This window comes from Mauremys mutica, chromosome 17, assembly GCF_020497125.1.
Source record: "Mauremys mutica isolate MM-2020 ecotype Southern chromosome 17, ASM2049712v1, whole genome shotgun sequence".
In the NCBI taxonomy this organism is placed as follows: domain Eukaryota; kingdom Metazoa; phylum Chordata; order Testudines; family Geoemydidae; genus Mauremys; species Mauremys mutica.
In genome coordinates, this window is record NC_059088.1 from 28,203,010 (window position 1) to 28,228,472 (window position 25,463).

The following is a 25,463-nucleotide window of genomic DNA, read 5'->3' on the forward strand; positions in this document are numbered from 1 at the left end:
CCCCCCCACCCAGGGCCTGCCATGAGTGCTGGGTCCCCCCCACCCCCACCATCACGCTGGACCCCCCGCCCCTGCCCCTGCCCCTGCCCCTCCTCCCCGCGTCTGCTGGATTCCCCCCCCCCTGCTGTGTGCTCAATTTCCCTCCCCCCAGTGCTGTGTGCTGGATTCCCCCCCCAGTGCTGTGTGCTGGATTCCCCCCCCCCTGCTGTGTGCTCAATTTCCCTCCCCCCAGTGCTGTGTGCTGCCCCCCCCCCAGTGCTGTGTGCTGGATTCCCCCCCCCTGCTGTGTGCTCAATTTCCCTCCCCCCCGTGGTGGGTGGTGCCCCCCCCCAGTGCTGTGTGCTGGATTCCCCCCCCCCAGTGCTGTGTGCTGCCCCCCCCCCCCCAGTGCTGTGTGCTGGATTCCTCCCCCCCGCCCCCGCGCCGTGTGCTGCATTCAGGCGCTCGGCTCAGTTAGCAGCAGCGTTCGGCACCGCCCCGGCCTTGTGGTTTCCCCGGCAGATTCCAGGGCAGTGACTCAGCCGCCCTGGCCCCAGTGCCAGGAGAGGGGCCGTGCCCAGCCCCCTCGCTCTCTGCACAGCCAGTCCCCCCGCCCCCGGCTCATGACTGCCCCGGCGCCGGAGCCAGAGGTGCCCGTGGGGCGTCGGCGCTGGGGGCGAGCCGGTGCCCACAGACACGCCTGGCGGGTAGCGGGTGCAGCTGCACCTGGGCCCTGCGGGGGAGTGGGCAGGGCTCTGCCAGGCGCCTGCCCGGGGCGGTGACGCCAGGGCTCAGCCCAGAGGGTTCACACTCGGGGTGGGGCAGGGCCCCTGGTCTGCAGAGGAAGCTTCTTCCCAGCTCCCCACCAGGCCTGTGCTCTGCTCACTTCAGGGTCTGTTGTGGGTGGGGGGGGTCAGCTCAGGCCCTGGCTCCAGCCCAGGCAGCCTGTGACTCTCCGCCCCCCCCCTCCCCCCCCGCCAGTGGAAAATCCCCAGCAGGACACCCCAGCTCTCCCTGGCCCCCGGCCAGCAATGCGGGCGGTGCCGCAACCCAGGGCCGGAAACTGGGGCTGCTGCTCCCGCTGCTGGGCTCTGAGACAGGCGACCCGGAAACCCCCCTCCCAGGGAGGGCCCGATCCCCCTCGCCAGATTCCCCCCCCTCGGCCCCTCCCAGGATCAGACTCCTCCCCCACCGCACACACACCGGGGCCCAATTTCTGGCAGCCTCAGCACGGAGACCGAGGGCTGCTTGGGTCCCCTCTTGGTGCCAGAGAGATGGGCCCTGCAGGGCTGGGCCAAGGTGCACGGGTCGTACTTATGGGGCGCACAGCTAGACTCACAGGTCGGGAGTGAGGGGCACCGGCAGAGGTGGGGGAGCCCTGGGCTGGGCTAGCAGGGGGCTGCGGGTCGGGAGTGAGGGGCACCAGCAGAGCTGGGGCGGGCTCAGTAGGGGGCACCAGGCCGTGGGGCCAGGGGCCAGATGAGCTTTACAGCGGACGTCCTGCCCCCTCCTGCTCATTCCAGGTCTCTGGCTCTGTTCGCAGGAGCTGGGTTCTGAACCCCGGGGTCCTGGCCCCGTCCCAGCTCTGCTCATTCCATTCTGCCACCTCAGCCCTGCCTGCAGCATCTGCCGGACGCCGTCCCCTGCGCTGAGCCCTGGCCTGGACTCTCACGCGGTGTTGCTGTGGGCCTGTCAAACAGCTGCCCCTGCCCTCCCCAGAGGTGGCTGCATTGCAGCGGTGAAGAGTAAAACTGATTAACTACATAGACGTGGCCGCCCCATTGCAAAGCCCTTTGTGTTCTCGCTGGGCCTGGGGGGCTGCAGAATCGGCCGGCCGGTGCCTAGCGTCTGCGGCAGGGCTCACGTGTCGCCCCTTGGCTCAGATCCTCACTCGCACCCAATGTCTCTGTGTCACCCAGCCGGTGCTTTTCCCGGCTCTGGTTTCACACCTCCCGTTCACACGCAGATGAGCAGGGCCGGATCCTCCAGCCGTTGAACTCAGGGGGAGCTGGGACACTGCCGTCACTGGCAGCAGGGTGGGGCCTGTTCCCCCAGGGGGAATGTAAGAAAAGAAAATGGGGGTGTCTCACCCACACCCCTGGGGCTCTAGCCTCTGATACACCCACACCCCAGGATCTCTGCACACACACAGACACACACACCCTGGGGCTCTGGCCCCTGATACACCCACACCCCAGGATCTCTGCACACACACAGACACACACCCCCTGGGGCTCTGGCCCCTGATACACCCACACCCCAGGATCTCTGCACACACACAGACACACAGACACACACCCCTGGGGCTCTGGCCCCTGATACACCCACACCCCAGGATCTCTGCACACACACACACACACACACACACACACACCCTGGGGCTCTGGCCCCTGATACACCCACACCCCAGGATCTCTGCACACACACAGACACACACACCCTGGGGCTCTGGCCCCTGATACACCCACACCCCAGGATCTCTGCACACACACAGACACACACCCCCTGGGGCTCTGGCCCCTGATACACCCACACCCCAGGATCTCTGCATACACACACACACACACACACCCTGGGGCTCTGGCCCCTGATACACCCACACCCCAGGATCTCTGCACAAACACACACACACACACACCCTGGGGCTCTGCCCACCAGCCGGGAGTTCCCATTTGCACTAGGTTTTCCTTTCCTGTCTTTTTGCTCTCAAAGACGCCCCGGAGTGGCCAGCTGAGTCACCCGGCCCCGCCCTGGGCACCTGCTTTCACTTGGCTCTGAGCCGCTTTGCGGTGGGGGGGGGAGGTGAGCAGGAGGGAGGGTGGGGCTGTGACATCTGCTCCCTGTCCGGGGGGCAGCCCACCCTTCCCAGGCATGGACAGAGGGGGGCACGGGGGAGGTGCCCACCAGGCTCTGGTTACCCAGGGAGAAATTGGGGGTGTCATACCAGTGCTGGGGGGGGGTGAGCCCGCTGGGGGGGGTTGCAACAAAGGAACCGTCAACCCCGGCCTGCAAACATCCGTTGTGTTGCCCCTCAATCCTTCCACACAGCCCACAGCCGGATCTGAGGTCCTTGTTGTCCTAAGGACCCAGCAGTGGGTCCTTGTTGCCAAGAAGGCTAACGGCATGTTGGGCTGCATTAGTAGGATCATTGCCAGCAGATCGAGGGACGTGATCGTTCCCCTCTACTCTGCACTGGTGAGGCCTCATCTGGATACTGTGTCCAGTTTTGGGCCCCGCACTACAAGAAGGATGTGGATAAATTGGAGAGAGTCCAGCGGAGGGCAACAAAAATGATTAGGGGGCTGGAGCACATGACTCATGAGGAGAGGCTGAGGGAACTGGGATTGTTTAGTCTGCAGAAGAGAAGAATGAGGGAGGATTTGATAGCTGCTTTCAACTACCTGAAAGGGGGTTCCAAAGAGGATGGAGCTCGGCTGTTCTCAGTGGTACCGGATGACAGAACAAGGAGTAATGGTCTCAAGTTGCAGTGCGGGAGGTCTAGGTTGGATATTAGGAAACACTATTTCCCTAGGAGGGTGGTGAAGCACTGGAATGGGTTCCCTAGGGAGGTGGTGGAATCTCCTTCCTTAGAGGTTTTTAAGGCCCAGCTTGACAAAGCCCTGGCTGGGATGATTTATTTGGGGTTGGTCCTGCTTTGAGCAGGGGGTTGGACTAGATGCCTCCTGAGGTCCCTTCCAACCCTGAGATTCTAGGATTGTGTCATTGTAAGGACCCGCTGCTGCCGCGACTGCACATGTCCCAGGGGACCCGCTGCAGCCCAGCTGGTGCTGCCCATTCCCAGGGACCCAGCGGGGCAGCTGGCACCAGGGCAGCGTCTCCTCCCTGTGCAGCAGGTTCCTCTGTGTTGCTTGCTCCTAAGACGCACTGGGAAATGATGCCACTGGACACCCCCCACCCGAGACATCACCCCCCCCAGAGCCACGGGGGATGCTGCCCGTCAGCCGCTGGGCCCAAGGCAGCGAGCCTCCGGGCCTCTGCTCCCTCTGCAGCCATGCGGGGGCCTGTTTGTCGGTATCTCCCCCCCCACAACCTTCGTCCCAGCACCAGGCTCAGCAGGAATATCCTGGGGGCTGCCCCGTACCGGGACGGGAGAGGCCACGGGCCCCAGCCCTAATCCCAGCTCTGCCACTCCTGTGCCCCCTCTGTGCCTCGGGGCGACAATACTGTGGGGGCAGAGGGAGGTTGTGACGATGAATTAGCAGAGAGGGGCAGCCCCCAGGCCTGCTTTGCAACGCTTCCTCCCACCCCCACAGGGCCAGCCTGCCCCAGCTCGGCTCCCCGTTAGCCAAAGCCCACGGGCCCGGGCGTCTCTCTGTTGACTCCAACTGGCATCACGGGGCCTGGGGTTTGGGCCTTGGGGGGCAGCAGCACCCGCTCTGAGCCCCTGCGCCTGGCGGGGACTGGCCTGCCGAGCTCACGGCTGGTGCTAGTGTTTGCTGACACCTAGTGGTGGCACTGGAGCAAGGCAGGAGTTCGATTTAATAGTGCATCAGATGTGTGTGTGTGAGAGAGAGCGAGCGAGACCCACTGCTGCCTTCTGCTGGATGGGATCAGAACTGGCCATCCTTGTGTCATAGCCCCTATGTTGCAAACAACAGATGGAGATTCTCCATTAGCTCATGCGGCGAGGCCCTAGGTTTTAGAGCTGGGGTTGTGGGTTCGGTTCCCAGGGGTGCCCCCTGCGCACCGCAGCGACTGTGGAGTCTCTGTGGCTTTGCGAGGCCCCCGAGGGCTGAGTCCTGCCGATAGAGAGGAGCCGGGGCCACGCCGGCAGACACTGCCTGGCGGTGCAGAGCTACATAACTGAGTCCGGCCCAGGAGTTGGGTCACGGTGACACACCGGCCGCTGCAGCCTGGGGGGCAGAGGGGATCACGGGGCCTGCCTCCCCCAGCTCCCCACTCAGCCCCAAGGGCCAGGCCGATAGAAAGCTCCAAGCCCAGGCCCGTCTCTCGTGGCAGGAGATATTTAGGCCCTGGCCTGGTTGTGACCCCCCCATCTCTTGGGGTCCCCCTCTGTGCTGAAGCCCCCACATCCTTCTCTGGGGGGACAGAGCACAAGCCCCCCAGAATCAGCCACTCCCGTTTAGAGCCCTCCCCCAGGCGCCAGGTCCCTCCCATCCTAGGAGCCTATGTAAGACAAAGCCCCAAATATCGGGACTGTCCCTATGAAGGCAGGACATCTGGTCACCCTACATCCCAGCCCCCCTCTGCGGGCGGGAGCCAGGGGGGTGCTTCACCCTGGGGATCCAGCCCCCTAGACTCAGTGTTTCCACCGGTCCAAATATTTAACAGAGGGCTCTTCAGTCCTGCGGAGGAAGGTCTAACCCGATCCAGCAGCTGGAAGCGGAAGCCAGCCAACTCCAGGCTGGAAACAAGCCGTACGTGTTTAAGAGGGAGGTCACTACAATGTACCGAGGTTTGTGGTCGCGTCTCCATCGCTGGCCATGTTTAAATCAAGATGGGCTGGTTTTAGCAGCTCTGCACTGGGAATTCTGGTGAGGCCGGTCTCTGGCCTGGCCTAGGCAGCTGCCTGGTCCCAGTGGCCCTGTGGGGTGAGAGCCAGGCCGCGGAGCCCCTTTGGCAGCAGGGGAGGGTGGGGTCTCGCCCTGCTTCCAGCTGAGGGCTTCTCCGGTACAGTTGATCAGGGACACGGTGGCCCCGGGCTGATGGCCTCGCAGGCTCAGCGAACGCCCTGGCACGGCGCTGTGAGCTCCTCGCCCGCCCGGGGGAAGGCAGAGCCCCGGCACGAAGGACACAGACACCGTCCCACTGCAAACTTTATTGTTATGAATTTCACAGTCTGGCTCGTGCACCAGCCCCCGGGGACGTTAGGGAAGGTCAGGCGAGCCCATGGGCCCCACAGAACTGTCGCGATGCTCAGCAAAGGGGAAGCACAGGATCCTTATCGGCTCGGACGGGTTGGTTTCTAACCGGCACGGGGGCTGGAATCCCGAGCCAGGCAGGTCTGAGAACGGGACCCATTCAAGTCACAGATGGGGGTCAATGCCCTGGAACCCCACTGGGGGGCGGCCCGGGGGCGCTGCAAGGAAGGCACTGAGGGCAGGGTTTGGCACAATGGGGCTAAGAAGGAGAGTCACCAAGGGGCTGCATCCCTCCCTCGCCCGGCCTGGGCCTAGACCCCCAGCCAGGCCCGCGGGGCTTCTACGCACAGAGTGAGGACATGACACGGCTGGGAACCCGGCTCGTCCCACTCGGGGCCTCGGCGGGGGCGGGGGGGGTTCACTCCTCCCTGCCAGCACAGGTCTCTCCAGCACGGGGCCAGGCAAGGCTCAGCGCGCAGGGTTCAAACCAGCGCAGCCTCCTAAGAGCGAGAGAAGAAAAGGGCCTCGTCCCAGCCCTGCAGGACCCCGGTCCACCTGCACTGCGAACCCTGCACAGGCGGTGGGGCCTTTCCCCCGAGGGGCTAGCCCAGCCCCAGCCCCAGAGCCACCCCCGGGGCGTCTGGTGCCAGGGCTGCAAGGCCAATACGGAATCAGCGAGCTACAGGGGAGCCCAGGAAAAGCAGCGACCGGGCTGTAACTGATTGGCGTGTGCGTGTGCATGTCTGCGTGTGCCTGCGTGTATCCTTGCAACCCCCCTTCTTGCTGGGACAATGCGGACCTGCTTTCTTGGCACGTCAGACCCACTGCAGCATGTGTCACATAAGCCCTGTACTGCAGAGAGCCACAGGTGATTCTCCTCCATCAGCTATGGCTCTGTGACTGCCAGCAGCATGGGCCCCGGTCAGGGATGAGGGTCCAGGAGGCCACGGATCTGCCACGTGACGTGGCAGGCGGCTTGCTAGCAAGGCCAGGAGGACGGTATCTCTGCTGCCCTTTGGGCCGGCCCAGCAGTGGGTGGGAGGGGGGAACGAGCGCTGGCTGGGGGGGGTGACTGATGGAGGGGGGCTGAGCCCCAGCTGGAAGGAGATCCGCTCTCCCTGGGAGGAGCCGGCCTCAGGGGCGCTGTGGGGGGCAGGGGATCACACATGGCCCAGGGAGAAGCAGCAAAGGGGAAGCTCCGAGCTGGGGGCCGGGGGGAGGGGGATCTGGGGGGCTGCCGCCGCTCTGGGGCCGCACTACTTGGTGAACTTGGTGCCATGTTCCTGCTGGCGGATGAGGCAGGCGATGGGGCTGGCGATGCCGCCGATCAGGGTCCAGTACTCGTCGAAGCTGATCAGCCCGTCCTTGTTCTCGTCCAGGTCGCAGATGAGCTTGTCGGCCGCGCGCTTGTTGCCGGTGTCCTGGGAAGAGAGCGCGGAGCCGTTCAAACGCCAGGAGGGGCTGGGGAGCCTGGGGGCGGCACTCGCCGGCCTGGCGTCTCGGTCAGCCGCTGCCAGGGCTCACGCTCACACACTAGGGTTCCCCGTGATAGGGGCTCGTGCTGCCCGTGGGCTCACGCTCACACACTAGGGTTCCCTGTGACAGGGGCTCGTGCTGCCCGTGGGTTCACGCTCACACACTAGGGTTCCCCGTGACAGGGCCTCGTGCTGCCCGTGGGCTCACGCTCACACACTAGGGTTCCCCGTGACAGGGCCTCGTGCTGCCCATGGGTTCACACTCACACACTAGGGTTCCCCGTGGCATGGCTAGGCGCTGCGTGTGGGTTCACACTCACACACTAGGGTTCCCCGTGACAGGGCCTCGTGCTGCCCGTGGGTTCACACACACTAGGGTTCCCCGTGACAGGGCCTCGTGCTGCCCGTGGGCTCACGCTCACACACTAGGGTTCCCCGTGACAGGGCCTCGTGCTGCCCGTGGGCTCACACTCACGCACTAGGGTTCCCCGTGGCATGGCTGGGCGCTGCCCGTGGGCTCACGCTCCCCACTAGCACCTCCCCTCCCCGGTCTCACCGTCAGCATGTGGTTGAGCTCCCGGCTCAGCATCTTGCGGAAATCCTTCTTGCTGATGCGCCGGGGTTTCTTGCAGCACCCACTGGCGTATTTGTCATAGTTCTTCACCAGCACGTGGAGGGCCCATTCCAGCTCCGACGACTCACCCGACATCTGTGTCCCCTTAGTCCCTGCAACGGTAACGGAGCCGATGCCTGAGCAGGGCAGTGGGGGGCTCGTTTTCCCAGCACCGGTGCAGCCAGGTGTTAGTGCCAGCCCGCGCTGCCTGCTGGGACAGGCTGGTGCCGCAGACTCTGGCCGTGACCCCACTTCTATGCAGCAATGAACGCGGGGCTCTCATTTCCAGGGGGCCCCGTGAGAGTTCACCTGCTCTGGGCCCACTCTGATCTCGGTTCACCCTGGCCCAGCTGTCGTCAATATCCCCCTGTATACGGCCCGTAGGCGCTCAGTGCTGCAGGGCTCGTTACAGTACGTGTGCCCAGAAGCTGTGCAGCAGGGGAGCTGTGCCAAGCACGCCTGGCAGTAGGAGCTTGTCCCCTTAAAGCAGGGCAAGCCCAGTGTGTGACCCGGTCATTACAGGTGGAATACGGACTCGGGGATTTCGGAAGGGGGTGCAGGGATGGACTACAGACGTTAGTGGGGGGCTGCTGCAGGCGCTGGTGGGGAGAGCTCGGGGGACATGGGAGACGCTCGGAGGGAACAGGGGTGGGAGGCGCCGAGCCAGGTGGAGGTCTGAAGGGGCGAATGGGGCAGGGAGAGGAAAGCAGAAAGCCGGGTCCAAGCAGCAGGAGAAAGTGCAGCCCCCGCACTCCTGCTCCCAGTGAAAACCCCGGTAAATCCGGCATTGCCGGTGTCGGGAGTGGGACTGCGGCTCGGCCTGGGAGCAGAGCCTCTCTCGGGTCACTGCCTTTGTCTCCCCCTGTGCCACCCGGCAGATGCAGCCCTGCCTGGCTCAAACGGGAGCAACAAGAGGGGTTCCTTCACCCCCGTACCGCCCCCTTGCCCCATCTCCGTCCAGCCCCGTGGCTGGGGTTAGCGTGTGAGCCACGCCCCGAGCCAGGGGGCAGCAAGAGCAGAGGGGGCCTGTCCCCTTTCCCGGTGAGTCTGGTTCTCCTCAAGGGGAGAGATCCCAGCCCGAGCTGGGAGTGGGTGGGGAGCCGTCTGGTTCCCGTGCGTTGATCTCGTCACCCTGGAGCAGCGCTGCGCCCGGGGCTCAGCCAAAGGGCAAAGGGACAAGACGGGGCACGTCCGGGCATCGGGCCTGGAGGATCATTTCCATGGTGCTGAGCACAAAGAAATACCCAGGGAGAAACAGAGTCGGGGGCGGATCCAGCCTGGGAACTTGGCAACAAGGCTGGGCCGACAACAAAGCCCCAAGCTGGGGAGCGAGCCAGCGTCCCGCGGTGAAATCGCTGCTGCCAACACTGGCGAGTTTATCACGAGTCACCCAATATTTGATGTTGTCTTTCAAGTCCCAGCTCCTGGAGTCAGGAGATGATGTGTTAGCAGGTGTGTCGTGCAGGACACGGGAGGTCATAGTCCCGCTCTGTTTGGCACTGGGGAGGCCTGAGCTGGGCACCGCGTCCAGTCTGGGGCATCGAGCCTTAGGAAAGATGGGGAGAAACTGGAGAGAGCCCAGAGGAGAGCAGCAGAAAGGAGCCGAGGTTGAGACAATCCGTTCCATGGGGAAAGGTTCGAACACCTGGGCAGGCGGAGGGGAACCTGAGAGCAGCCTGCACAGCTGTTACGGGCCGTTACAGACAGGATGGCGCTCAGCGGCGTCCCCTGAAGGCAGGACAAGCCCGAATGGGCTGCATCTGCAGCAAGGGAGAAAGGACAGAGACGAGGCAAAGCGTCTGACTCGCAGGGTGGGGAACACGTAACCTAGGGAGGTGGGGAACCCCCGTCTCTGCAGGTTTCTAAGAACAGGCTGGACAAAGCCCTGCCAGGGCTGGTCCAGGTTGCCTTGGTCCTGCCTTGGGGTGGGAGCTGGACTAGTGGCCTCGTGGGGGCCCGACCAACCCTGCATTGCCAGGAGTCTATAATCAGGTTCAAATCCAGCCGTTTTCAGCTCTTGGGCCTGTACGGGAGAGTGGGACAATGTGCCCCGGGGGCGACCCTGGAAAGTGAAAGGGAAAAAACCCAAATGTTGCAGGGGGGGATTTTAATCTTGTAATTTTTAAGCCCATCTCATGGTTTTGGGCTTGTTTCCGGTTGGCAGGACGGGGGAATTCTCCGGCCTGGATTACGCAGTTGCTCAGGCTGGATTTTATTAACCGTCCCTTTGGGGTTTAGCATTTGATGCCGGGATCCGTGACTGGGGTTCTCTGGCCAGGGTCGTGCAGGTCACATGGGATAATCAAATGCTCCCTTCTGGCCTTACCATTGTGAATGGATCTATGAACTCCCCTGTGCCACAGCGCCTCCTCAGGCTGCGATGGGAACAACTCCCTGACCCGTTTGGAGGGAATGGACAGCTCCCAACCCCGGCTCTGTCTGGCTCCTCCCCTCGCCTGCCACTCCCGCCTCCTTTCCCCCAGGGTCCTGCCTCCTCCCAGCTGCAGACGATAACAGTAATTACTCGACTGGCGTAACCTGCTGCCCACCTCATCTGAAAGGAATGAGGCTGGTTCCCAGCGGATCAGAGACGGTGGAGAAGGAGGAGGAGGAGAAGATGCAATGGGCTGTAATTACCCACCGGCCCTTGTCTTGCCACACCGCCCTGGGTGGCATCCCACTGGAGATGCCTCATGTCAAAACCCTCCCGGCTGGAACCCCCAGCCCAGCCCAGCCCAGCCCAGCGACATGGCACAAGGCAGGGCAGGGGATGAGGCAACCTGATTGCACGGGGGAAGAGGGACCCGCCCAGGGAATTGCAGCCCTGGCATGGCCCCATTGCAGCCAGCGGCGCCGCCCCTGCGTGTGCAGGGCGAGGGGCCGAAGCCACCGCAGAGCCAGCTCCTCTCTAGACACCGGCTCACCAAGGGGGAGCAGATCGTGCAGGCAGGGGGAAGCTCGCCCTGCCCCTAGCTGGGCTGGGCTGGTTTGTCCTGCTATGCGGGGGGCGGGGGGGTTGCACCGGCCAGGCAGCGCGGCCTCTGTCCCCAGCAGACCAACGCCTTGGGCAGGACGCAGAGTCTAGTACGGGAGGTTCGTTACCTGCTGCTGCCAGGCGGTTCTCAGCTAGTCCTTTCGCCTGCAAAACCCCAGCCTCAGCTCGGCTCCCTCTGCGGGGACAGCCGAGCACCCTCTGGAGCGCGTGCTGCACACTCGAGCCAGCGGGCAGGGCTTGCAGCGCGGCGGCCGCGTCCAGCCCAGGATGTGCGGCAAGGGAAGTGCATCCCATTGTTCGCCGTTCCTCTTTCCTGCCCGCAGGCTGCCGCTGCCAGGGGCTGGCCGGCTCCGGCTACGCGCTAGGCAGTGCACGGCCCGGGCCGAGGGGCGTGTGGCCATCCCATGCTGAGATCTGCCGGCTGGCGCCCACTGAGGATCCGCCCCACGCGTCCCAGGGCCCGCTCTGGCCCTCACCTCACCCCGTCACTCCATTGGCTTCAGCGGGTTTGCTGGGTTCAGCCAGAGCAGGAGCCGGCTCAGACGAACTGGGCCCAGGAAGGCGGCTAGGCCCTTGCCTCTCTCCCTCCCCACTGCACCCTGGTCTCGCTCCAAATGTCCCATGCGCTGCACTCTGCTCCGGGAGGGAATCTGCCCTGGGCCTCGCCCCGGGACACGTCTCCAGGTGCATCTCCCTTTGCTCTGTTCCTAGGGCGCCTTGCGCCGGGTGCCCAAGTGCCAGCTCCAGCCTACTCCTGCCCGTTACGTCCCCTCAGAGCCCCCAGGGGAGCTCCCGCTGAGGAAGGAAGGGACGGGGCTGGAGCAGCAGATCCAAAGCCTGCATTATGGGGGCCATGATCCACCAGCACCTGGCCACCCCCGACGGGTGACAGACAGGGCAGGGTAGGAAGTGTGACATCAGCCCCACACCCAACAGGACAGGGCATGGGGATAGATGCCCAGGTCTGGGCTCAGGGTCGGCTCTATCTCTGGGGCAGGGCTTGGGGGATCACATGCCAGCAGAGTGCGTTACGACCCCCTCCAGCCTCAGAGGAAAGCCACCCGCTGCCGCCTGCTTGAGCCCCCAGCTCCTCCGGGCTTCGCAGGGAGAGGTTGGGGGTCAGTCCCTGCTGACGACCCACCCAGGAGTGCTGTTGCAGGAGCAGAGGAGACGTTGCTGCTTTAGAAAACATCCCAGTGAGAGCATCCCATGTAGCCCACTAGAGCACAGCCTGTTCTGGGGTCCCTGCACTTGCTCCCCAAGTGAGGTGCTCCACCCCAGAGCCTGCATCACAGACACTCTCTGTTAGTGCTGGTCATTCTGCTGCATCTGCCAGAAGCTGGGAATGGGCGACAGGGGATGGATCACTTGACGATTCCCTGTTCTGCTCAGTCCCTCTGGGGCACCTGGCATTGGCCACTGTTGGCAGACAGGACACTGGGCTGTATGGACCATTGGTCTGACCCAGTCTGGCCGTTCTTATGTTCTTATTCCGCTCCTGTGCGTTTCTTTCTCTGTTGGCAGCTGTCCCTTGCTTGGGCTCAGATCTCTTCTTCTTCTCTGTTTGCACCAAACACCTGGGGCCAGATCCTGCACTGGTGTAAATCAGCATCCTTCCACGGAAGTCAAAGACCTGTAGCACCCTGGCTGAAGTCAAGGGAGATATGCCGATTTACACCAGCAGTCCATCTGGCCCCTGATCTTTTATCTTCTGCGTGTCCATCTTGAGTCCCTATCTCCTTGTTCTCTGTTTCCCCAGCTCTGGTCACTCCTTCGAGGTCTCCAGTGGGCCTCCGTCAAGGTGAGCCCTGCCCCCAGCTGTCCTGAGCTGGCTTGGTGGCTTTCCAGGCTCTTTCAGGAGGCACGTGATGAGGTTTGGGCCGACACCGTCTCCGGATCGGAAGCTACACGCCAGGACCCCACTCATAACGGCTTGGCGGACGTGTCCGCACCGCACAGGGCCTTCAGCAGCAAGAAGTGCCGCTCCTCGGGCTCCTCCGGGCAATGGTCTGATGCGCTGAACCAGATTAATCCGCCTGGGCCGGTGCCAAACCGCCAGGCCTGACCAGAGCCTTCTGGGAGCCCTCAAGTAACCAGCGCTCTGGCTGGACGCAGGGCTTGGTCCGTCTGAATTAGGCCCCCTGTTAGCCAGGCTTACCCAGCGGGCATTGCAGCTGGGCAGAGAAGTCCAGCTGTCACCTGGGTGTGGGCATGGGGTGGGGGAGCGGACGACACTAGGCCCCTTGGCACAGTACAGGGGACCGGAGCCGGGTTTCTGAGCCTGCCTACGGCTGCGCCCACGTGGGGGGGCACCAGCCGGCAGCAGGAGAGCCGTGTTAGCTGCCGGGGGCCGGGGGCCAGCAGCGAGGGTGAATGGACGCCAACACGACGCGGAGAGATTCCTGCTCCTGTGTGAATTCTGCAGGTGGCGTCGGCGGGAACCAGATCAGATAAGCAAGCCGGGACCTGCCGTTCCCCGGGGGAAGGCGGCCAGTTTCCCAACACCCCTTGTCTCGCCCTCTCCCTCCTGTGCCCGCCTCCCCGGCACCGCAGCTCTGTTCCACCCGCTCTCTCTCCTTCACAGTCCGCGAGGGGCCCAGCCCGGTACAGAGCCGCATCCGCTCACGCCAGGGCTGCGCCGGCACAGACCTCAGCCCCCAAAAGTCCCCGGTGTCAGGGACGGGTCTGGATTTGGTCCCAGAGTTCCCTGCATCCCACCCCACCGGCATGAGGCTGAGGGCACAGAGGAGGGGTCGCTGATGCTGCGGCGCAGAGAATAGGAGGACCTGAGGTGCACCGCTGCCCGAGGCCCCTGCAATGGAAGGGAAGTGACGGGGGAGAGAGACCCAGGTAATCCTGGGGGTCTCGATTGCTCATGGCACCCTGCCCCTGGCCCCTAGCGCTATCTCTCACCTCCCTCTCTCGCTGCCTCTCACCCCAGAGTGCGGCGGGGAGCCAGGAGCCGCAGAGCCCCCCGGAGCCCCTCCAGGTTTTCACTTAGTGCCTCCATGGCCGGGGGTGTAACTTGGGGAGAAGACAATGAATTCCCCTGGCTCCTGGGCTCTGGCTAAGCACTTTCCCGTTCCCACACGCTATTACAGCCCTGGGATTATTGTGCGTTCCCATGCAGGCTCCCCCGTGGCCGGCCCATTTCTGGCTCGTGATAATAAAGAGCAGTAGTGAATAAGGAGACGCTCTCCCTTTAGATTCTGCCCACCCAGCCGTCACCTCATTGTTGCCAGATCTATTGATCTATCATCTTCCCAACGGCCTGTCGAGCTCTCCTCAGACACACCCATCTCTCTCTCTCTCCATCCCACACCCGGCACCATGGGGGCTCAGCTTCCAGACACCCCTTCTCGCTCTCTGTCTCTCCCCTTTACTCCTTCCTTCTCTCTCTGCCCCGTTCCTCTTCTCGGCCGTCTCCTCTTCCCCACTCCTGTCCACCCACCGCCCGCGGCAGCGTGCCAGGCCAGGCCGAGGGATCGGGCGTGCGGCCCCCAGGCCAGCTCTGTAGCACCAGCTGTGCACGTGGGGCTCTGAACTTGTGGCTTAGGCTGGCGCTCGGCACCTTGGCTGCAGAGACTCCAAAGAGCTGGTTCAACGCGGAGCTCGAGCCCGAGTCCGGCCAGCCCAGGGCAGCCAGGCTGGGCCGTGCAGATGTGCCCGTCGAGTCCTGCGCTGGCACGTCCTGCTGCTACCCACAGGGCAATTCACTGCGAGGCACCAGGGCAAGAGCATTCCTTTTCCCGGCTCGCTTGGCCCGCTTACCTGACATCCTCCCTTCCTCGTGCAGGAGCCGTCTGCCAAGAGCGGAGCTCACCGTGGGTCTGGCTCTCCCCTTCCGCCTGCTCCCAGATTTGCAGAGCAGGCAGGCTGAAGAATGTGCCTCCCACGCCTGCTCTATTCTGCGTACATATCGCGAGGCCTCGTCTTGGCTTTTAAAGAGACACAGCCCCACTTGGCAGAGGCTGACATTCCTGGGGTGTTTCTGCCTGGCTTCGGGGCTCGCCTCGGAAACGGCTTCAAGGATTCAACCCATTGCAAAACACAGGCCTGAGCGTCTGAGCAAAGCCAGCTCCTTCCCACGGGTGATGCACAGTATCGCTCACGTGAGGCCCAGAACACAGGGGTTGCACCAGCGTAACTTTCCGTGTGTGAACAGGGGGCAGATGCATTTCTCCCATCAGCGGTTGCCTGGCCCTAGATGGACGGATGCAACCCGTGTAGCTGTGTCTGGGTGGGAGTTGCACTGATCTGGTGGCAAGGCAGACATATCCCACTGGAGAAAACAGACCCACGGGGCATCAGTGTTGAGGGGTCTGACTTCACCCCTCCTGGTGTGTCTGCAGAAGAGAAGACAAGGTCCAACTGCTGTTAAGTCAACGGTAAATTTCTGTTCACCTCAATGCAGGAAGCAAGAGATATTTCCCTAGGGCTGCCCATTGTCCTGGGGGAAGGACAGCTCAGTGGTTTGAGCATTGGCCTGGGTTGTGAGTTCAATCCTTGAGGGGGCCATTTAGGGAACTGGGGTCAAAATCTGTCTGGGGATTGGTCCTGGTCTGAGCAGGGGGTTGGACTAGATACCTCCTGAGGTCCCTTCCAACCCTGATATTCTATGATTCTACTCTGGGCCCTGGCCATGACGGGTGCTTGGTGCTCCAGAGGAAAGCAAGGAAACCCCACAGTCAGAAGGGCTGGGTCAGGTTCCGATCCCAGTAACAGAGGGGTGAATCAGGGTAACACCACTGACTTCAGCAGAACTAGGGCCAGAGTCTCATCCCAGTTACACCAATGTAAACTTGAGGCAAGGCCATCCAGCATAGGGGCATCGTGCCTCAAATTCACCCATGTGAAACTGGAGCAACTCAGTTCGCAATAGTGGAATCCCTCTGAATTCGAACCAGCCCCAGCTGAAGCCCTGCTCCCCCGAACCGGCTAAGCCAGACAAACCATGAGTCTGGGCCTTTTCAGCGCTGGCCATTAGGCAGTTTACAAATCAAAGACTCTGGGTGCATTTGAGTGCCTCTTGGCTGGCATCCGCACTCACGGACTTGCCTCTGTAATTAACTGCATTTAGTACGTTATGTCCCTTTGCACGTCTGCTTTAGAAACGCCAGAGACGAGACGCAGAGGTTAGATGGGTGAATTTCTTCTGAGATGCAAATTTGTGGGTACAAACTGGGCCACTTGGGTAAAAATACCAGGCTATTAACCTGGGGAAAAAACAGATTTTGTTAGCTCAACATCTTGCCAGATTTTTTTGTGTGACATAAGTTTTAAAGGAATGAAAGCTCATCATCCTCTGAATGTGCCATCCCATTCATGCAGTATACCACAGAAGGGTGGAAATCCTGTCCTGATCCCTCCAGGCAAGCAGTTCACACCCTAAATCATGAGGTGTCATTACTCCTCTGTCGTTGGCAGTGTCATAACTGCATCCAGCCCTTTATTTTAAAAGCCAGCCCGGGGTGGGTGTGCTCAGAGTAGCTGCATATGCAATAACATTCCCAGCCAGCTGGTGGTCCACTGAGAGAACTTTTCTCCCTGCTGACCCAATCCACTCACATCAGCTGGAAGGGTCAAAACCGGCTTTGGATTCTCCTCAGTGGCCGCTGACGTGAAGTGAAGTCAGTGAGGCACTGGGGGTCTGCCTGCATGGAGCAGTTTGCCGAGCTGGGTTCTCGGGGCGCCCTAAACGAGCCACCAAGGGCCAGATGTTCTCAGGCCTTGGGCCCTGATACATCTGGGCCTGGGACCCCCAACCTGCACCCAAGTACGAGCTGACCCCTAAGGGACAGGATTTTCAGGCCTGCAAGGGCCCCCCCACACACACACACTCCAGCTGAAGTCAAGGGGAGCTGCAGTTGCTCGGTACCCAGCTCTGAGGGGCAGGGGATCCATTGGTGCTCAGATAGCACCTACCTCCACGGGGCCCCGATCCCCAGTTGTCGCCTCTTGGAAAAGCTACTGCAGGCCAAAGAGTAAGAAGCATTAAGCGGGCCCTTGCCATCAGTTTCCTCAGTGACCACAACATGTTAAGGGCAACTTCCTGAGAGCTCCTGGCAAGGCTGTAGGTGAAGCTAAGGGCAGGTTCTCCTAGGGAAGTGGATTTGTTTTTAGCAGCCAGAGGGTCCTCGTCAGAGACCAGCACCCCGTTGTGTGAGGTGCTCTACAAACACCGACTCTGTGTTTCTCCAGAGGACGGTGAGTGCAGAATGACAAACGTTCTCCCCATGCTGGGAGCCGGGGCCGTGGAAAGGCACAAGAGCCGTGCACCAACACACGGCACACAGCCATTGCCACGAACGCTCAGCACACCGAAGTGTCCAGATACGGCGGGGGCGGAGAACCACAGCTGACTCGCCGGGATATACTGCTTGCCCCGTGAGGGCCTCATCTTCCATCCCAGGGTCTCCAAAGACTTTCCAAATGTTTCTCACTGACCGCTCCTGGGGCAGGTGACAATCGCTGGCACCGTTCCTGGAGCCGTTCACGGAGAAATAACTTGTAAGTAAGTGGCTGACCCAGGAATAGAATCCAGGAGCCCTGGCTGCTGGCCCCCTGCTCTATCCGTTACACCACCCTCCCCTCCCAGAGTTGGGAATAGAACCCAGGTGTCCGGGCTCCCACTTCCCCCTCTTCCTTCTCCAACCATTTGGCACAGAGAGTGGGGGGAGACAAGCCCCTGCACCCCCGGCTTTCTGCGATTCACCAGGACTCTCAGGCAGCCAGTAAAACAGAAGGTTTATTTAGACGACAGGAACACAGTCCAAGACCGGTCTTGCAGGCACAGACAGCAGGACCCCCTTTAGTTAGGTCCATCTGGGGCCCCCAGGGAGGCCACAGCCCCGTTGGGAAGCCCAAGCCCCATCGGGGAACCCCTCTCCATTTCCAGCCAGCTTCAAACTGAAACCCCCTCCAGCCCCTCCTCTCTGGGCTTTTTCTCTTCCCCGGGCCAGGAGGTCACCTGATCTTTGTCTCCAACACCTTCAGTTGGCACCTTTGCAGAGGAGGGGCCCAGGCCATCAGTTGCCAGGAGACAGTGTCAGGCATTTAGGTGCACTAGCCCCTTCCTCTGCAGCAACCACACCCCCTTATCCCCCCACCTAGATACTTAAGAACTGCCTAGGGGACACTGAGGCACCAACGCCGTATTCAGAGAAAACATTAAGAACAGTCCCAGTTCGTCACACCATTTGGCACTAGTGTAAATGATGGATTCTCTGTAGCATGAAGCCTTTCAGTCATGAACTGAGGACTTCAGTAACTGAGCCAGAATTTCTGGGTCTATTACAGGAGTGGGTGGGTGAGATTCTCTGGCCTGCAACGTGCAGGATGTCAAACCAGATGTTCATGATGGTCCCTTGTGACCCTTCAAGTCTATGAGACATGTTGCCTGTCTGTGTAATTAAAGATACCCCACACCCTTCCGGTTTAATTTCCATTGATTTATTGTCATGGTAGCAACAATAAATATTCCTGCGCATTGTGAAACGTGCCCCCCGGGAGAGAACAGTCACACACAGCCTGTTCCAGGTGAACTGGGTCACTACACCCATTCACATGCTGCAGGAGCACCCGACACAGGTGTGACCCGCCAACCTTTCCCCAACCCCCTTGGGCCCTCCCCTGTGCTCCAGGCAGGGCCCAAGGAGTTGCCTCTCCACTGGGGCGGCTTTCTGTTGTATTGGAATAGAGTGAGTCAACCCCACTTCCTGCAAACTCGACTCCCCCCTCAGGTGTCCAGCCCCCAAAGTCTGAGCTGCAAAAACACCCATCAGCCAGTCGTGCGATGGAAGGGTTTCCGTGGGACCACAAGGGAAGGGTGAGCTCAGCCCAAGGTGGGTTCAGAGGGCGAAGGAGGGTGTCTCGGTGGGATCTCAAACCAGACAGCCAAGGGGACGGGGATGTTCCCCACCCGGACGCAGTCGGAGTGGCACTGCCCTTCCACAACCTCATTTTGCTGCCGGGGGCCCCATCCTGGATTCCTCCTGCTCCCCGCAAACACCAGTGAGGGGGTGGGAGCTGTGGCAGAGGCACTTTGTTGGCTCTGGGCCCCGGGTGGGGAGGGTCGCGCCCCCTGAATTCCACCCGGGGCGTGAATGAACCTGAGACATGGCCCCTCCGCTGGGCTCCATGCTGAGAACATGCAAAGCACCAGGCGTTGCGCAGCTACCCCCTCCAATGGCCGCAACCCGGGACTGGGCTTCACCAGAAACTCGGCTCCCGGCCCCACCTCAGAACGCAGCCCCCGGGGCCTGAACCTCGCTCACCCCCAGCTTGGAACTCGGGCCCCTGGACTTGGTTTGGAAGATGGGAGCCAGGCCCCAGGGTCGCCCATCCCAGCTCGAGTCCCAGACCCCCGTCCCAGCCCAGGCCCAGACCCCCCCCAGCTCGAGTCCCAGACCCACCCACCCCCAGCTCAGGCCCAGACCCCCCCGTCTCAGGCCCCAGATACACACACCCAAGCTCGAGTCCCAGACCCACCCACCCCCAGCTCAGGCCCCAGACCCCCCCGTCTCAGGCCCCAGACCCCCGTCCCAGCTCAGGCCCCAGACCCCGCCCCCATCCCAGCTCGAGTCCCAGACCCTCCCGCCCAGCTCAGGCCCAGACACCCTCATCACATCTCAGGCCCAGGCTCCCCCCCTCCCAGCTCAGGCCCAGACCCCCACCCCCATCCCAGCTCGAGTCCCAGACCCTCCCGCCCAGCTCAGGCCCAGGCTCCTTCCCCCCAAGCTCAAGTTCCAGACCCCCCCATCCCAGCTCAGGCCCAGCCCCCCACCAGCTCAAGTCCCAGACCCCACCCCCCCCATCTCAGGCCCAGACACCCCCCCACATTTGAGCCCCAGACCCTGCCCCCGTCCAGCTCAGTCCCCCCCATCTCAGGCCCAGACACGCACACCCCCAGCTCAGGCCCTGGGATTCCCTCCCAGTTTGGCCCGCCATGGAGCCAGCGAGCCGACCCGCAGCTTGGGTTTTGTTCCCTGGCTGCGGCCGGGTTACCCCGCAGGGTCCCTCCCCGGGCTCTTCCACCCACGCCGGGGTTCCCGCTGTGGGCTGGGCTCTGTGCGTCCCGCTCGCAGGTTCGCACGCCGACACAGATCAGAGAACGGGGCCTTGGCCATTTTTTTTCCAGTTTTTTCTTTTATTGATTTATACAAAAACCTTAGCAAGCGACACAAGCAGCTGCCAGCCCAGCGCAGAGCCCCCTCCGGACCGGCTGGGGGCGGCAGGAGGGGGAGGTGTTTTCTCCCCAGTCCCAGCTCAGGGAAGAACTCTTAATACCAATAATCCGGTGCCCCATGTCTGCAGCCTGACAGTCCCCTCCCCTATTTTAGGGGTGGGTTATAAACCGAGGCGCGAAGGAGGGAAAGGATTGGCAAGGCCAATGGCAGAATCAGGAAAAGCACCCAGAAGTCCTGGCTTACCGCAGGTCCCCTGCTCTAACCACTAGCCTGCACTGCCAGAGCTGGACTAGAACCCAGGAGTCCTGGCTCCCAGCCACCCCTGCTCTAACCACTGGCCTCTGCTTCCTTCCAGTGGAAAGTTCAACCCCCCCAGGATGCGCTTCGGTGGGGTCTGGGGTCAGAGTTGGTGTCAAGTGTGTCGGGGCTCCATAGAGAGAAGGGACGTCAGGGTGCACAGTGCCCCCCCTCCCCGCAGCCTTCACGTGCTGGGGCTCTTACAATTCTGAGTGTCCAGCTGTCGGGGTGTGGGGGCGCTTGGGGGTGTTGCATGCTCGTCGCACTGCAGAGGGGGGTGGGTCATGCTGCGGGAGGGGCTCCCATCCTGGGGGGGGCCCCACCCCGCAATTCTGCATGTGGCACTGGGACCACACGGTCAATCTAAAGAGCGGGGGTAGCCCCCTCCGCATGGAGCCAGAGTCACACTGAACCGAAGCCGAGCCCCACACTCCATAGACCAACCAAAGATCCCAGACCCACAACAGCCTCACGCTGAGCTCCCTCCAGCCGTCCCTGCCTCCTACCCTGGTCCCACACCTAACCCCAGCTCCTGGCTCCCCCCCCTCTCTTTCCAGCCCCCTCTCCCCATAGGTTCCGCCCGATGCAGTGAGCTGCCCCAGGCCTGTCAGCCGCTTCCCAAACGCCCCGCCCCAGAGATTGACAGCGACCTGTAGGGGCGGAGGGTCCAATGCCCAGCTCTGAACCCCAAACCGCTGACAGCAAGTGGTCGGGGCGGTGATCCAAGGAGAGATCCTGGAACCAGGGAGAGGACGAGGGGAAGGTGCCAGGACTGGGCAGATGGAACCACAGAAGCTAAAGGTTCCAGAGTAAAGTAGCTAAAACCCCTGCGTTTTAAGGTTCCAGAGCTGGGGAACCCCCCTCCCCAAAATGTAAAGGTTCTAGAGCAAGAGAGCTAGAAATGGGCACATTTCAAGGGTCCAAAACTGTCAAGATTCAAATCTAGGGCTTAAAGTTTCTACACTAAAGGGATTGATGTCCATGAATTTAAGGTTCCAGAGCTGGAGGGACAACACCCCCCTCCTCCCCAGCATTTATAGGTTCCAGAGTAAGGGAGAATGAAAAGGTTCTAGATCGGGTGAGCGGAGGGGGTTCTAGAGCAGGAATGAGAAGGTTCTAGACTTGGAGGAAGGGGGAGAGAGCCCAGAATGAAGAGGTTCCAGAGCTGGGGGAAGGAGAGAGGAGACGTGCCCCAGAAGAATTAACACTGCATTTTCACAGCACATCATGGCCGACAGTCTCGCTCGCTCGCTCTCCATGCAGATGGTCTGAGGCCTCACGGTCCGTGTCTCCCCTCAGGCCTGTTACTTCTTCACCCGGCAGCCTTTGGCTGCCTCCCCGATGATGGCCCAGTACTCGCCGAACTCCAGCTTGGCCTCATCCGGGTCCCCAAGGCACTCGATCTTCTCATCCAGCGAGCAGACATGCTGTGAGGGAGAGTGGGGCGAGCCATCAGAAACCAGCGGAGACCCTGGGGTGGGGGGAGCAGGGAGCCACCCACCCAGAGAGGAAGGTGGGTGGGAAGTGGGGGTGCAGTGAGGGAGGATGTTGTTGGGGTGGGTCTGCGGGACGAGATGGGGGCGCAGTATGGTGGAGGCGTTGGTGGAACTGGGGCAGTATTGAGGGATGAGGCTGTTGCTCAAGTTGGGGGGTGCAGTGGGGAGGGAATGTTGCGTTGGGATCTTGGGGGGCAGTGGGGTCAGTAACACCACCCCAGCTTAGGGGGTGGCCATGTCCCCCACCCTGCTGCATCCCCCCCACTCCACCACACCTCAGGGATTTCGCCCCTGGTCAGTGGCCTGTCTCAGGACTGACAATCTCCCAGCCCTGCTGGGGGGCAGGGGGCGGTGCCGAGGGCTCCCCTTACCTGAGACAGGTGAGGCAGCTGTTGCACCACCAGCTCCCTGAGCTCGTTGGGGGTCAGGCACTCCTTCCGCCCCTTCACCGCGTAGCGCTGGAAGTTGTTGATCACGATCTCGATCGCCCTCTCCACGTCGGTTAGCTCCTGGCTGTCCTAGAGGCCAGGGGCGGGAAGAGGAGACGTTTAGCGGGGGAGGGAGCAAGGAGGCCCAGCTGTGATGCAAGGAGCAGCTCAAGACCAAGGGAGAACGTCCCAGCCTCACTCGCCGAGATCCCGGGGAAGATCAAAGGGTGCCCACATCCCACATCAGCCTGGCTGAGCGATATGGGGCTGGCTCTGCCTCTTCCCTCTGTGCTCCGTCGAGGCTGGCATCTCCCCACCCTGCCGCACCACAACCAATGATCCATCTTCTCTGACACCCCCTCCTCCACGTCTCACCAGAACCATGGCCCCCCAGTCAGTGGAGCTAATTGACACCAGCTGAGAATGGTCCTACCTCCTGCCAGACCCAAATGAGAGGCACAGTCCACCTAGTGCAGCCTGTCGTCTGCAGCAGTGGCTAGTGCGCCACACTTCGCCTAGCTGCTCCAGGACTCTGCCAGGAGGGGAAATTCCCTCCTGCCCACCAGCTGCTGGTCAGCTTTGCCCTGAAGCCTGGAGATCAAAGGCCCTTGGTACGTTATCCTAGCTCCTGTCTAAGCAGACGCGGTTCCATTGGTCTGCTGCCAAGAGTTGCACCCAGAACTGAGACCGGGTCCTTCTGGCTCCCTGTACACGTAGCAGATGGATCAGTCCCCTCTCCCCATAGGGATGTTGGTGCCCATCTGAAATGGGTTTTAGCTTCACCTATGAGTAGGGCACCTAGTATCTACCAGACAGACAGAGACTCTGGCTACCAGACAGAGCGTGGCACAGCGGCTGCCTAGCTTCTCTCCCCCCATGGAGGCTGAAGGGGGGCAGTTAAAGATGCCCAGATTTGCATCCCTCGGAAGGTTTATCCAGACTTTCTTCTGCCGCTTTCATGAATTGCCCAAAGCTGCATGTCAAGGGAAGAGCTGCAGCAGTTTGCTTCAGCACAGAGGTTCTCCCCTTTACGCACAGCTAAGCCAGTAACTACCAACTAAGCTATTAAAAATAACAGACCTTCAGAGTAGCTTTGAGCGGGTCTCCTACAGGGACCTGATCCCTCCTAGCAGGAGCTCAGATCCGGGGAGGGGGCAGCTCCTCAGCTGGTGTAAATCAGCGTGACTCCTGGCCTCAGCACTGCTCCCGGACTCTGGGAATGACCCTCCCATTGGAACGCAGAGCAAAGCAGGAGACTTCCAAGGTTGTTTCCTTCGTTCCTCTGGTTAGTTTAACAGTTGCTGAAACAACTTTTAAACCAGCCCAGAACAATGTGACCTTTAGCTTTGCAAGAGCTGGGAAATGCCTCCTGATTTGCCGGGCTTTCAACTGGCCAGGGCAGCCTTGGAGCCCTGCTCTGGGTGGGACTCGCGAGAAAACAGCCTCTCGGATTGAAACAGATGCTGAAGATACTTGAGGCCAGATCCTCAGAACAGCTGATCCAAAGACCACTGGAGTCGGGGGGGAGGGTCTCTCCATTGGTTTCAATGGACTTTGGATCAGGCCCCTAGCGAGTTCTTTTTTTCATCCTGAAGGCACAGGAGCTAGAGATGGGACAGACCCCAGAAGTCCCATCTCCCTGAGCCAGGGCAGGACTGTTCCCAGTGCACTGCTGGTCCCAAGTGCAGGTGAGGCGCCAGGTCCCTTCCGATATATCCTCAAGAAAGGCTCCCTGCGCAGCCAGAGGGATCCCGCGAATTCTCCCCATGGGAAGTGGGGGGACACAGGGCGCACTACGGAGCTAATGGCTCTTTCATTGACCTTGCGCTTCTTGTGACAGTGGCACTGGCCCATGCTGCGTCTCTCCGGCGCTCCGGTTCCTCAGCTCCCTCTCCGGCTTGGCTTTCCCGTGGGATGCTGCTGGGAGCGGTGCGGGGGGGGGGACACGGGCTCCTCCTATGAGCAGAGCTGAGTCAAGGCGTTGGGTGAACTCCCAGGAGCTGGCTTCACATCAGGTGCTGGGGCTTTGCTGGTGAGGGAGAGAGAAGGGGGGAAAGCCCTGGTTAGTTCAGCGCTCCCCCAGATTTTCCCTCCGAAGCTGGAGTTCCAGATTGCAGGGCAGGTTGGAAGTGCACCGCAAGGAACGGCACTCTGGCCTCGCAGGGAGCTGCTGAAACATGTCCCGTGCCTCTCCCCTAGCAACGGGTTGGGGCGAAGCCAGAGGGGAGCATGGGGGGCAGGGGTAGGGAGGTGGGGGACACCCAGCAGGTGTGATCCCCCAGCCAGAGTCGGGAAGGGGCTGGGAAAGGAAGACGCCACTTACCTGCTCCAAAGGCTCTTCTGGGACGGGGCGGGCTGGTCCCCCGCCAGGGTTTTATACGCCGAGAGGTGTGAGTGGGAGACACCTCACCAAGTTACCTGCAAGTTATAGCTGTGGTGCAAGGTGTCTCATTTCATGCCTGGCACGGGGCCAGCGTGGGGCCGGGCCCCTCCCACTCCGCGGCCCGGTTTGCCATTCCCAGCCGTAGTCACCACCCAGCCCAGACAGTACCAGGGACACAGGAAGCGCCAGCTTGTGGGGGCAGCTCACCTGCCCCCCCCTCCCCCCACCACAGAGACACAAAGGGGAACCCCCCCGGCAGGGCCTGGGAGCTGGGCCCTGGCCGGCTTCGAGCCCAGCGCCCCGGCAGGGAGCTAGCATAGGCTGGCAGAAGGCGTGTTCCTGGCATTCAGCTGGAGCACCTGGAGCTGGGATTTCGTCAGCTTTCCTGAGCTGGGTGGGTGGGGTCGGCTCAGGATGTGTACGGGGGACCTCCGGGGCCAGGCCAGGACTGGCCAGCGGGGGTGGTCGGTGGTGGCCCTGAGGTCCTAGTCCCCACACTGCTCTCAGAGGCGATGCCTTCCGGGGGAACCTGACACTCAGAGCCACCTGTGTTCACTGACTAGCCCCTGCCCTGTCCACAAGACCAGGGAGTTGGCCCCCACGGCCTGGCTAACCACCGGCGTAGCTGACTCCAGCCAAGCTAAAACTCCCGGATCCTTTCCCGGGGCTAAGGAATCTTCCTGGCCTGTCCTAAGCTGCTCTGGAATGGTGCGTTCTGAGGGGCTGGTAACCAGCTGCTGCCTCCACCCCAGAGCGTGAGGGGTCC

The 25,463-nt window shown here is 61.8% G+C and overlaps 2 protein-coding genes across 4 annotated transcripts; both read right to left on the minus strand.

Annotated features, from left to right (window-relative positions):
* Positions 1 to 5,764: 5,764 nt before the first annotated feature.
* S100A16 (S100 calcium binding protein A16) lies at positions 5,765 to 14,803 on the minus strand. Of its 2 annotated transcripts, none has more exons than XM_044991939.1 (3): positions 14,677 to 14,803; positions 7,854 to 8,023; positions 5,765 to 7,243 (listed from the first exon to the last, which is right to left on the minus strand). In XM_044991939.1, exons 1-3 carry the CDS (start codon positions 14,681 to 14,683, stop codon positions 7,079 to 7,081), a joined length of 342 nt encoding a protein of 113 aa, XP_044847874.1. In that variant the 5' UTR covers positions 14,684 to 14,803; the 3' UTR covers positions 5,765 to 7,078. The 2 variants fall into 2 exon arrangements, with proteins under 2 accessions (XP_044847874.1, XP_044847873.1); XM_044991938.1 differs by lacking the exon at positions 14,677 to 14,803 and adding an exon at positions 11,013 to 11,159.
* Positions 14,804 to 20,103: 5,300 nt separating this feature from the next.
* On the minus strand, positions 20,104 to 24,824 carry S100A14 (S100 calcium binding protein A14). 2 transcript variants are annotated; one of them, XM_044991529.1, is made up of 4 exons: positions 24,638 to 24,824; positions 24,136 to 24,343; positions 22,258 to 22,404; positions 20,104 to 21,817 (listed from the first exon to the last, which is right to left on the minus strand). In XM_044991529.1, the coding sequence occupies exons 2-4, from the start codon at positions 24,166 to 24,168 to the stop codon at positions 21,695 to 21,697; spliced, it is 303 nt and encodes a 100-aa protein (XP_044847464.1). In that variant the 5' UTR covers positions 24,169 to 24,343; positions 24,638 to 24,824; the 3' UTR covers positions 20,104 to 21,694. The 2 variants fall into 2 exon arrangements, with proteins under 2 accessions (XP_044847464.1, XP_044847465.1); XM_044991530.1 differs by lacking the exon at positions 24,638 to 24,824 and having other exon boundaries at positions 24,136 to 24,361.
* Positions 24,825 to 25,463: the final 639 nt, after the last annotated feature.

Bases quoted from the DNA above. Each gene is read 5' to 3' on its own strand.
- S100A16 (XM_044991939.1), bottom strand. The intron at 7,244-7,853 runs GTGAGACCGGGG...CTCTCTTCCCAG, and splicing joins AGCTCAACCACATGCTGACG to GACACCGGCAACAAGCGCGC.
- S100A14 (XM_044991529.1), bottom strand. From the start codon at position 24,168: ATGGGCCAGTGCCACTGTCACAAGAAGCGCAAG. The intron at 22,405-24,135 runs GTCAATGAAAGA...CCTGGCCTCTAG, and splicing joins ACTGTCACAAGAAGCGCAAG to GACAGCCAGGAGCTAACCGA. The intron at 21,818-22,257 runs GTAAGGGGAGCC...TCTCCCTCACAG, and splicing joins AGCTGCCTCACCTGTCTCAG to CATGTCTGCTCGCTGGATGA.